This window comes from Salvelinus namaycush, chromosome 1 (genome assembly GCF_016432855.1).
Source record: "Salvelinus namaycush isolate Seneca chromosome 1, SaNama_1.0, whole genome shotgun sequence".
NCBI classification, from domain to species: Eukaryota; Metazoa; Chordata; class Actinopteri; order Salmoniformes; family Salmonidae; genus Salvelinus; species Salvelinus namaycush.
In genome coordinates, this window is record NC_052307.1 from 64346484 (window position 1) to 64359152 (window position 12669).

The window sequence follows — 12669 nt, forward strand, 5'->3', positions numbered from 1 at the left end:
ACTGGATTGTACAATATTTGCCCATATTTTTTAAAGAAATTCTTCAAGCTTTGTCAAATTGGTTGTTGATCAATGATAGAAAACCATTTTTAAATCTTGCCATAGATTTTCAAGCAGAATTAAGTCAAAACTGTGACTTGGCCAATCAGGAACATGTACCGTCTAATTTGTAAGCAACTGTGTTTAAGGTTATTGTCCTGCTGAAAGGTGAATTAATCTCCCAGTGTCTGGTGGAAAGCAGACTGAACGAGGCTTTCCTGTAGGATTTTGCCAGTGCTTAGCTTCATACCAATTCTTTTTTATCCTGAAAAACTCCCCATTCCTTAACGATTACAAGCATACCCATAACATAATTCAGCCACCACTATGCTTGAAAATGTGGAGTGGAACTCAGTAATGTGTTGTATGTGAATATTTTTTATTCTGTAGTCTTCCTTTTCACTCTGTCAATTAGGTTAGTATTGTGGAGTAACTACATTCTTGATCCATCCTGTTTTCTCCTATCACAGCCATTAAACCCTGTAACTTTTTTAGTCACCATAGGTTTCATGGTGAAATCCATGAGCGGTTTCCTTACTCTCCGGGAACTAAGTTAGGTAGGACGCCTGTATCTCTGTAGTGACTAGGTGTATTGATACACCATCCAAAGTGTAATTAATATCTTCACCATGGGCAATGGGATATTCAATGTCTGCTCTTTAAAAAAAATGTAATCTACCAATAGGTGCCCTTCTTAGCGAGGCATTGGAAAACCTCCCTGCTCTTTGTGTTTGAAATTCACTGCTTAAATGAGGGCCCTTACATATCATTGTATGTGTGGGGTACAGAGATGAGGTAGTCATTCAAAAATCATATTAAACACTATTATTGCACACAGAGTCCATACATCTTGTGACTTAAGCACATTTTCACTCCTGAACTTGAGGCTTGCCATAACAAAAAGGTTGAATACGTATTGACTCATGACATTTCAGCTTTTCATTTTTAATTAGTAAAAAAAAAAATGAATTCCACTAACATTATGGGGTATTGAGTATAGGCCACTGACAAAAAAAAATCAAAATGTAATCAATTTTAAATTCAAGCTGGAACACAAAAGTTGGAAAAAGTCTAGGGGTGTGAATACCAATGTTACCAATATTTTTTGTTGATAGTAGATCCCTCAACGTGCAGTTGTGAAATATGGACCAACATGCATAGGTGAATGGTAAGACACAAATAAACAGACACAGGAAAGAGTTCTAACTTTATTAATATTATTTTAAAACTAATATAAATCCCATGGAATATCATCCTGGTGCCATTAAGTCTATGAATGCATGGATACCTGCCATAAGTACTGCATTCCAACACTCCATTCAAAATTATTATTTTTTTCCAAAACTCAGCAATCAGAGTGGAAATACATGGCCTCAGCGCACTCTCTTTACAACACTCCTGTCTGTTCTCTCCTGTGCAAGTATATGCAAGTTAGCAAGTCGAGAATAATATTAGTGTTATCTTTTCAATGGCAGCAAAGAGAGATTGCTGCTGCACAGCTACAGAGAGAGAGAGGGAGAGTGTGGGTAAGAACAATGATCTGGGTTGTAAGAATAATCAGCTACTTATTTATTATTCTGAGCTGAGCGCTGTGTATTTCCCTCTGAAAAAAGAAACGGGGATAAACCAATGCCATTCCCAGTTCCAAACAACAGATATCCCCAGGTTGCAGGCTCATGTGAAACTGGTTGCATCTGTGGGCCTGAGATCCCCTTATAGAACCCAGTTTTCCATCTGGGGCCTGTCTGAGGGAGGAATCCAAACAGAACACAGAGACTGTATCATCAGCAGACCTCAACAATCATTCCATTGAAAAAGAAGGTGGTGCAGGAGAGGTGTAAGACACGCATGTGCATTTTCTGGGAGGTGAGGTGAAGTTTGAGTTTATTCCCACTCTAGAAATACTGGGTGAACACAAATACAGCAGCTGATCAGGTTAACATGATTTTTTCCTAATTAAGGAATGTCTTGATTTACCTTCTTAGAAACGAAACATCTTCCACTAGCAAACCACATTGTCTAAACATAAACTAATCAATACAATGATTGGTAAAATGAGTCCTGCAATGTTTTTAAATGGAGGTTGACATTCTACTCCAGTAAAGCAAGGCATTAGGTATATAGAAATGCTTCTTTACTTGAGCAGCTATCCTCACCTGCAAGTTGTTAGGCCATGAGAAGCCCACAATACATGTGCAAAGAAATGCATTGCGAGGAGCCATGCAAAAAATAAAACAAATAAAAATAAAATATGACACGAGGAAACAATCAAAAGCTACATAAAAGCTTTATAAATACAATAACATTTTAAATCCTTAATGGAGATGTCAATTCTAGCAGTATTGTACTGTGTGATAGCTGGCACTCTAGGCTCAACACTTTTTTAGCCTGATGTTTTTATTTTCTCATAGTGGATCTGCGCAGGTAATTCATGCCCTCTTTGGTTGACTGCAGTTCTGAAGAAAAATTCAAACAATAAACAACAATGAAAGAAAATTCCAACAAAGAGTTGTTAGAAAAACAGCATCAACTCTCAACGGCAGACAACTGCGCCTCGATATCCACTCTGCAGATGGGGCACTTCTTATTGGTGAGGAGCCATTGGTCCACACACAGTTGATGGAAGAGATGCATACAAGGTAGGCGTCTGTGGAAGAGAGAATATATTGTTAGACAGACTTTGAATTTCATCTTCATAATGAAAAGATCTGGTAAAGTTGGAATGAAATGACAATGAATACAATTAGTTTAATTTGGTTTGTTGAAAGATAGAACATTTACATTCACACATTACAGTTCTTACATTACACCAACAGAGGGCAGAAACTCACTTGATCACATGAGCACATATGTTGAGCTCCAGAAATGTCCTCTGAGACCAGTCATTTTCAGACACTCAAAGGATTGAGTTTTCTGCTGATTACTATATTTGGGTGTTGAGAAAATCTCCACGGCATATCAAGAGAAAATGTGGGAAAGGAGTGGTCGTTCTCACACAAAAACAGCCCCGCATTAAAACACACGCTACAGTATAACTGTACCTGACGTCCTCCCCTTCCTCCAGTATTGACAGACAGATGGTGCATTTCTCCTCTGTGTCTTCGTCTGCCCCCTCATCTTCTTCTTGCTTACCATGCAGCTTTCTCTGTTAATGGAAACATTGGAAAACACCATTATAGATACACAGCACCAAAAACAAAGTTCCCACAAAGACAACTCTTATTCACATTATAAAGACGTATTAAACAGGGAAGGCTGAGACCATTTTATGAGGGTTACCGTCAAACACGATAAATGTATTCAGGGTTCACAGGCTGTAAACATTACAGGTACAGACCAACTTGCGAATAAACTATCCTTTATGACTGATAGAGAGCTTACTGTATACAGTACAAGCATTATGAGGGTGAACACATATCCCTATGAGGACAGAGATAACGGTCATTTTGTCCTGGCTACAAAACATGTCATCCCTATGGATCAAGGTAATATGGATTTGAAAAATATATATTTAAATAAATATTCCAAAAAAACCTATCAAATGTTTCTACTGCCGAATCCCCTTGCCCCCAACACTACTACCATTAACAACTATAAATGAGCAGAGACATGTTTCCAAATTGAATTTGTTCGTTTTTTTCTCACCGAGTCAGAGGTTGCGTGCATATTTTTCCCAATAGTTGCCCATGCTTCAGGGGTTAACTGTTCGTCAATGTCTCGCTCAGTCTCCAACACCTTCTGTATTGGGCAGCAGGTTATTAGGTTACTTATTTAAATACATTTGGAAAACTAGATGGAATCTTTCCCTACAATGTTTTCTAAAGGCTGAAACTTTGGTTGAAAGGGACACTTTCTAGTTTCTACAGCATCTGACTTAACGATAGCAATACATTCATATTTTGAAAGGAGCACAAAATAACCACCGAGTGTGCACTCTGTCCCAGAATAAAATCTTGTGCAGACATGCACAAAATACATCACATCAAACTACATTAAATAGGATATGTTCTGAAACACACACACACACTTTTTTTTATAGGAGTGCTCTCACCTTTTTGTACTTGTGTGGGTAAGTGCACCTCTCTATGGTTCCCTGAGAGGCCCCTCGGTTCACAGTCCCCAATCTCTCCTCTAAATGCAGCAGATCCTGAGGAAAAGGGCAGGAAAACAACCCAACGTGAGACTGAGCCAACTCAGTTCCACACAGCTCATAAGCCACAGCCATAACACGCTCTTAGCGCCTTCATAACTAATTACCAGGGCCAGGAGTGTTTCCTCACCACCTGACCTGAGCAGGAAAAACTCCAGGCCCTAGTTACTAGCTCTTTACTAATCGAGTGTCACCTCATAAGTTCGTCCAAATCCAGTCATTCTGGATGAGATGTAGCGAATGTGCGGGTAGGTTACTTCAGACATGCCAGTGTGCTGTGAGGGAGGCAAAACAATTCCATGGAAATATGTTCACTTCAGTGGAGTACAGTCATTTGTTTCTGTGGGCTACAGTTCATGAAGCACATATAGCTATAGTATTATCAATTAAGTCTGCTGACACTGCTCGACATGGGTATAAATTCCAGCTAGCATTGAGAAAAACTGCATTTTTGATAACCGCAGAAGGTTCACAATTTCATATTTTCGGACATTGTGCATTAACTTTTAACATCTTTTCAAAGAGGCATCCATTGATTTCAGGCAACTGGTTATGTTGAATATGCACTTGAAATGCCTTACGGGCCACCATTAATTGCCAACGCATTATTCATGTGGCCCAACAAACCATCCTTGAAAAAACAGATGTTATAAATAGAGGACTAGCATCATTCATCTAAGCCATACTTCTCATGTATTCTAACGTAGGCACGTGTGCTTAGAGTGAGGGTGCCAGTCGTGCACTCACCATGAAGGGGATGGGGAAGTGGTGCAGTCTTGGGGGAGGGTGGTAGTGGGGCAGGTGAGGGTGCAGGTGTCCTGAAGGATATGGCGCCACGGTCACTCCAGCCTCGATACCCAGCTCCCTACAGAAGAGAACCAGACCAACAACAGTCCTCATCAACTCATACATTGACATCACAGATGCCATTTCAACAGTAAAGATGACTGACTATATCCTTAGTGCACAACAGGCCACAAATACGTTGGTTAAAAAAAAAATCTCTTGGCCCTACACACAAGGCATTGGCCCTCAACTGCTCTAAATGGTACTGACCACGCAGTCCTCTGCTCAGGTTGGCGTGGGTGGGACGACATGGTCTGGGGCACGTGGATGTGGTGGCCATGGCCGTAGTTGGGGTGCATTCTGTGGGGGTGTGGAGGGGGGCGCTCATGTGCTCGTCTGGAGACAGAAAGAGAGGTTTATCAGAAACACAAGAGGGAAAATACCATAATATTGTCCCTGTAATCAGACAATTGGATGCTACGGTCTGTGTTTGCAGTTGTGTTGCTCCCATCAGACGGGTTGGACAAAGGCTACACTCACGTGGGGTGTTGCATCATCCTGCGTCTCTGAACCTCCATCCTCTGCAGCATCTCGTGCTGGTGCAGCCTCTGCACAGAGGTCCCCAGCGCGGGCATGTGGTGCTGCAGGGCCTGGTGCTCCGCGGGCAGGTGTTGGGGGGCACTGGAGCCTGTGAGGTGGTGGGCAGGCAGAGGGGCAGGGGGGGGCGGGGGCACGGCGTGGCCAGGGGGGTGGGAAGGCAGGGGCGTGTGGAAGGGATGGACGGGGTGGGGGATGACGTAGTCACCCTGTGGAGTGGGCTGAGGAGGGGGAGGAGGGTTACCATGGGAATGGGGGCAGGTGTTAGAGGGCTGGTGGTGCAGGGAGCGTGCCAGGGGGGCGTCTGGGTGTCAGAGAGAGTGAGAATGGTGGGAGAAAGTTGATAAGTAGTTAGTAACACCTTACCAGATCGCCTTTAAGTCCCCTTCCTAATGATGACACCTGATCATCATCATCAGTTATGACTCTCCTCACTGAAACATGCTGCCTGGCTGCTCCCTGTGCTGAGCAGGTCTCCCACCTGAGACCCCGTACAGACCCAGACCCTCTGTCTCTGTCCCTGTCTCCCTCCCTGTCTCCCTCCCTGTCTCCCTACTGCAGAGAGAAGGTGGCCGGAGCAGGAATGACTGTCTGACGTGACTGAGTGTAGGGACTAGACAGGTGCGCCAACAGTTCCAATTATCCCTCTAAATATGGCCCCACCAGGGAGCCTCGCCACACTCCTTCTCATTCCACACAGATCTATTCTGAGGAGAATCAGCAATTAACAGGGCCTGTTTGGTAGCACACCCGCAGCACTTAGCACATTAAACATCAGGTGTTTCTCTTAATTACTATTAGCACTGGGTTTCAAGAGTGCCGTTGTCGGCATAATCTTTCAAGGTCTGGTGGTAATAGTTACTGTATATATCCTAAAGGCTCACGTGTTTAGTACAGTAGTATGCAGGTTCTGCATGGGAATAACACACTATAGTTACTACTGCAGCATTTCATATTCCTATCAAATCAACACTTAAACAATAGAAACCACACACAAATCTAACCACAAAATAACTTCACCCCCCAAAATAAAAGGCCATCTCCCTTTTGGTGCAGATGTAGCTCTACTCACAGGAGGGGTGCATGAAGTGCCTGCAGGTGGATAGCTGTGGCTGTGGCTGAGGCTGGGCCACCATGGCTGAGCTGAAGGAGTCCACCACTGTGCTGGGCTGGCTGGGCCCTGGCCCCGTTGCATTCTGGGAGTTATAGGCAGCGGGCCGCGACGTGGAGCCTGGACAGCACGGGTCAAAGGCTGATGTTCCATGGAAACTACCGGCCCCGCTGCTCCGCAAGCCACTGTTGCTCAGGTCCACTGGCAGAGTCTGCTTGGGAGGGGAGAGACAGAGATAGGAGGGTTGGAGAGGAATGAAAAGGAAAGAATGTAGGTGAGAGATACAGGGAGGGGAGGTATGGAGAGAGTAGAACCAGGCTATGATGTTATGGTGCTCCTGTCTGACTTTGATCTCTGTAGTGACCGAATATATAACTAACCAGCAAAACACTAAACTAAAACCACAGGGCTTCATGGTCCAGCCAGCACAAAGCACAAGATACAAGTACAAGACAATGGGCTTCACAGTTTAGACTGCAGTAAACCGTCTGAGAAAATTCAATCTAAGTGATGGAGTTTCAAATCATAGTAGCAGCCCTCCCTCGTTGAATTATTCAAATAAATAATAATATTTAGACTGATGCATAAAACATGACTTATTCACCTTATTCAGGCAGCATGTCTCCTTTCTCTGAGCTGTAGCTGAGGGCGGTACCTATATGTAGGCCAAGCCCATCAAAGGGCACAGCATTTTGCCTCACCCATGCAACTACTTCCTCCTTTTCATGGTAGAGACCTGACGGCCCAGTTTTGAATACTTGCCCCAGCCCTGCATGAATTATGTAGGAATCAGAGAGTATCAAGACAGAGACGGAGGTCTATGGAGGGAGCCCCTAACCTGACCTGCAGACACAGCCCTCTCAACCCCAACCCAACTCATTACACTTTAACCACACACTGCTCCACTTTGATGGTAAATAATACAATTCAGCAGCTCCTAACAATTAGCAGAATTTAAATTATTCAGCGGTGAATCTGGCTTCAAGGGAGGCTGCCAGCTAGATCCTTTGTAACGTTTTTGTTAAGATACCAGTTATTTGTCTGTTTCAGTTCCTATTCTGTTTTTTCCTTCTTAAGCCTTTTTAATCACCTTGAATATGATTCATTGGCAGATATTGATGGAGCCGTTTGTTTAGATACAAAGACTTAGTCAAAGATACATTTGAATGCGATGGTGACATCTGCCAGGGAGAACATGGCTTGCATGGTTTACTAAAACTATAAATTATTTCTAATTTATCTCCAGCTATTGTAGGAGGAAAGGGCAGCCTTTTATCTCATCAGATTCTATTAATTTAGCCTACTTTTATAGATTTTGGGCAAGAAAGAAAATATGATCAAATACTTTCATGACTTAAAAAAATCTCATTTTAATAATGAAATATATTTATAAAATGTTACTGCTATAAGAAATGCATAAATTCTCTGGTCGATATATTAAAGTTGGGGAAACCTCCAATGCTACAACGTAAAAAACAACAGGGCATCTGAGCATCAACACTCAGGCCTACCTGGTCGTGGTATTGGGTGGAGCTGCTGCTGCTGACCCCTCCCCCTCTGCATGGTGCAGGTAGGGCAGTGGGCCTCTCTAGGGGGCAGCTGGGCTCAGGAAAGGGCAGAGTGGGTGGAGGTGGGTGCTGAGGCACATGGTGATGGTGGTGGTGGAAGTGGTGGGCGTGGCTGTGCTGCTGGGAGCCCGGCTGCTGGGAGGGCTGGGCCTGCAGGCAGCTGGAATGGCCCAGGGTCATGTGACCAGGGGAGGGCCCTCCGCAGGGGGAGTGCTGCGGGCAGCAGGAGGGTAACCTGGGCATGGCCGTGCTCCCACTCTCTCCTGCCACGCCGGACGATCCTCTTCTGCTCTCATCTGATAGAAAGATGGAAAACACATTTAAGCTTCAATCATTATTCATAGATGACCCACAGGGAAGATTACTAAACTTATAAAAGGCACACAAGGTTGACATCACTCTTTCTGGAGAGTCTATGGTCTGTCTTACCCTCTGTGCCTGCGGTACCCCTTGGCCCCTGTGCCAGCGTGCTGTCTGGGGCTGGGCCTTGACCAGGGCAGCTGGTGGAGGGGCCCGGAGCATCGTGGGGCTCTGAGGTAGAGGTATGATGAGAGGAGGATGAAGAGGAGGAGCTGACAGTCTGAGGGTGAATGCTGTCAGAGGTGGATGGCACGACAGAGAGATCTGAGGTAGGGAAAAGAGACAGGTAAACAGATTTAATAGGTGGGAATTCATTACATAGCACACATATCCATATGTTTGTGTGTGTGTGTGTGTGTGTGTGTGTGTGTGTGTGTGTGTGTGTGTGTGTAGCAGGGTTTCCGTTAGGAAAATGTGGCGCCGGACATTTGACCGGCAGCATTTTAATTTACTGGACATCTGAGACATTTACCGGACCCATATGCATTGGGTGCATAACCTATTAGGGCATCCACCCACAGTGATTTCTGTCATTCTGAGCACCAACAGAACACGCAAGTCAAGGACGCAATGATGTGCCGTCCTTCTTACCAAATTCTGATTTGCACTTTAAAGAGGTTAGAATAACTGTCCACATCTACTTTTCATCAGCCAACGAACAGCAAAATCACTAGCCTGTCAATCTACTATCCTCCACAGTAGAACAGTTGACCTAGTCTATTGGTCAGCTTGTGGAGAAAGAAATAACCTATTCCAAACACTCTGGGATAGTTGAGGGACGAGAGAGTCCAAATTCATACAACCAGTAATGCCTAGGCTACATAAAACAAACGTTAAAAAGCAATGAGTCTGATGCAACAGATCAGAACGTTTAGCTTAAAATGTTGATCAACTATTATATGCGCACAATGCAGAAAGCTACGCGCGCGTGAATGTTCGTTCCATAACCCAATTAGCGGGAAAACACTTGTCAAAAGGGCACTGCACACGTGATTGTGGAAATTTAGAAAGAGGGGAGATGTAATATGCAACAACTAGCATGGGTTGCTAATATGACTAGGATTGTGCCTTGGAATACTGGACAATTAAAGAAAGTTGATATAAAATAATTGCCTCCACGGATATGGTCTGATTTTGGCTCGTCTACTTTGAAGCAAGGTAAGACATGCCTCATATGTAGTAAAACGTTCAGGTTTCAAACCATTAAGTATATGTTTTCAAAATGCATACGGCCTCCAGCTAATTGCAAAGTGGTGTGTGACGCGCTGAGGAAGCCTGACTTGTGTTGTCTATGTATTTACTGTTAGAGACGCTGTAGCAGCAGCTCTCGCGCTCTGACAGATTCTCCACTCAAAGGCTCTGTGTCTGTATGCTGTAGGCTTGTGATAAATAAGATATGCCTACATAACGAATATACACAGAGTGAACAAAACATGCTCTTTCCATGACAGACTGGCCAGGTGAATCCAGGTGAAAACTATGTCGTCGCTTGTTAAATCCACTTCAAATCAGTGTAGATAAAGGGGAGGAGACAGGTTAAAGAAGGATTTTTAAGCCTTAAGACATGTGTGCCATTCAGAAGGTGAATGTGCAAGACAAAATATTTAAGTGCCTTTGTATGGGGTATAGTAGGAGCCAGGCGCACCGGTTTGTGTCAAGAACCGCAACGCTGATGATGGGTTTTTCACGATCAAAAGTTTCCCGTGTGCATCAAGAATGGTCCACCATGCAAAAGACATCAGGGCCAACTTGACAACTGTGGGAAGCATTGGAGTGAACATGGGCCAGCATCACTGTGGAACGCTTTCGACACCTTCTAGAGTCCATGCCCCGACGAATTAAGGCTGTTCTGAGGGCAAAAGGGGGTGCAACTGAATATTAAGGTGTTCCTACTGTTTTGGATACTCAGTGTAAGCCTACTATACACACAGCAATTTAATCTGCTCTCCATTTATTTATTAAAAAAATCGGCCAAAAGCTGGCTATTACCGGCTAACGGAAACCCTGATGTGTAGACTGGCTGCAGTGCCTTGGCAGCCAGGGAGAAGAAGAGACCTCATTAGCATTCCACAGTGTGCGCTCCATCTGCTTTTCATAGTCACAAATTAATTTCTCCTCCTCCTCCAAAGAAATGCAAATGCACTCATATCTCACACTGCTCTGTTATTCTGTTATCAGTCACACGGTGCGAGACCATAAAGAGAATGCACCAAATTTGACTTTTAAGTCACATTAATGCTTTGGTCTGGTTTGCTAATGCCTCAGGTTAGAGGGCAAACTGGTCTGGGAAAACATAGCCATTAGCCAGAGATATGCAGGATGTTGGAATGGTAAAGCCATTACAAAAACAGTCAGTCCACACCTGATATATTAAAATAATAATAAATAGAATTTCTAATGTGATTTTCATTTAAATAAATAAAAACAATGAACAACTAGACAGGGAAACTGAAACAAAGAACCCATTTTTAAAAGGTGTATATGCAATGGCTTGGGCTATCATGAATGTATGAACTGAAATGGAGTAGGCCTATACATCTGGTGAGAATAACGTACGTATATAAATTGGGGATTATTAAATACACAGCTCTTCAATGGACTTTGTAATTCAATGTAGGCTATACTCATCAGGAGTCAGCTGTATATCCCCTAAATCCAGAGTGAAACACTTTACCCACAAAAGCTTTAATACTGCCAGGTGCATTTCATTCCTTGTGCCTAATGCCTCCACATTTACAATGAAGAGCATGCTTCTGGCTACTGCTCCAGTGGCAGGCATCACTGTGACATTTTATCATGTTACAAACATGATAGGATTGACAGTATGAAACGACATGCATCAGAAATGCATTGGGTTGATGTGTAAAAGCCAACCAATGAAAGAGCAGTCGCTCTCAGGGGCACGGTCGCTATTAATATCCCTCCATTTGACGAAAAGATACAGATGAATCATTATTAAAACAGTGTTCGCTTACGGGAACATTTCAAATTGAATTGTGATGACAGGACAATTCTTATTCAAGTTAGCGACAGCCACTCGCTCGCAAGTTTAGAGAGATGTGTGGAAGAAGCTAGCTAATCCTATTAAACAATAGAGTGTGAATGAGAGTATTTAATTTGACATGTAATATTTCCCAACTCCCTAGCAGTGTTGAGCTGGATCATGTAAGAAAGCATTAGACTCATCAAAATCCACATTCATATGCTGTGCGACAGTCCGGCTATTGTATGCAGCATCTATGAAAAAGCTGTTCCCCAATGTAATTGATTTTTACACATATAATCACCAGATCTATTTTCTTTCTGCCTCAAGAGTAAACTTGCTTCTCTGTATCCGTGTGTGTGTGTGTGTGTGTGTGTGTGTGTGTGTGTGTGTGTGAGAAAAAGAGTGTAAGAAACACACACAGAGAGAGAGTGTATGTGCAACCCATTGTATGTTGTTCATATAAAAATGACTGTCCTTCTTAAGAGGACAAATACCTCAGAGGACTACTGTAAACTCGCCTTTGTGTTGAAAGACGAATGAGCCTAGTTTTGAAAGAAAAGACAGTGGAAAAACAGAGGCCTAAGTCTAGGACCTCTATGTGACTGTTACATCATATAGTTCATCTCAGAGTGGTATTGCGGGTCGGCACGTTCTCATGCTCACCATCCTCATCCACTGTGAGGTCCACCACCTCCCCGGCGCTCTGGCGCAGAGGCTGGATGACGGTAGAGAGGCGGTGGCGGCCGCGGGGCTCCTGCGGCCGGTTCTGGGAGCAGCTGGGGCCCCAGTACATCCTGCCATGGCCCCCCACCGAGCGAGGCCTGTGGACACAAACACACAGCCAGTTAGATAGGAAGGAGAGGAGAGGAGGGTAAACAGCCAGATTACACAAGGCTTCAGTTTTCAGACTGACTGGGACCACACTGATAATGCCAGGTTTTCTGGACCCTGGGCTACGGTATTGTAACAATTCTATGATATATTGCTGACCACACAGCCCTCTCACTGGAGACCGGTGGTCAGTGGATGAGACCCAGTCCATAGGACTTCATGGAGAAGTGATAAAATCCAG

The 12669-nt window shown here is 43.9% G+C and overlaps 1 protein-coding gene across 6 annotated transcripts in view; it reads right to left on the reverse strand.

Moving 5' to 3' along the window:
• Window positions 1–1234: 1234 nt before the first annotated feature.
• LOC120047181 (E3 ubiquitin-protein ligase Arkadia-like) overlaps window positions 1235–12669 on the reverse strand; it is a 44682-nt gene continuing 33247 nt past the window's right edge. Inside the window, exons 4-15 of one of the 6 annotated variants that reach the window (XM_038992722.1) lie at window positions 12261–12418; window positions 8681–8875; window positions 8195–8547; window positions 6645–6894; window positions 5516–5876; window positions 5246–5371; window positions 4937–5054; window positions 4384–4464; window positions 4091–4186; window positions 3685–3777; window positions 3081–3184; window positions 1235–2686 (exon numbers count right to left, since the gene is read on the reverse strand). In XM_038992722.1, the coding sequence (XP_038848650.1) occupies window positions 2566–2686; window positions 3081–3184; window positions 3685–3777; window positions 4091–4186; window positions 4384–4464; window positions 4937–5054; window positions 5246–5371; window positions 5516–5876; window positions 6645–6894; window positions 8195–8547; window positions 8681–8875; window positions 12261–12418 (2056 nt within the window). In that variant the 3' untranslated portion in view covers window positions 1235–2565. Of the gene's footprint in view, window positions 2687–3080; window positions 3185–3684; window positions 3778–4090; window positions 4187–4383; window positions 4465–4936; window positions 5055–5245; window positions 5372–5515; window positions 5877–6644; window positions 6898–8194; window positions 8548–8680; window positions 8876–12260; window positions 12419–12669 lie in introns of all 6 variants that reach the window. The other 5 variants (XM_038992715.1, XM_038992737.1, XM_038992742.1 and 2 more) reach the window with 5 other exon arrangements.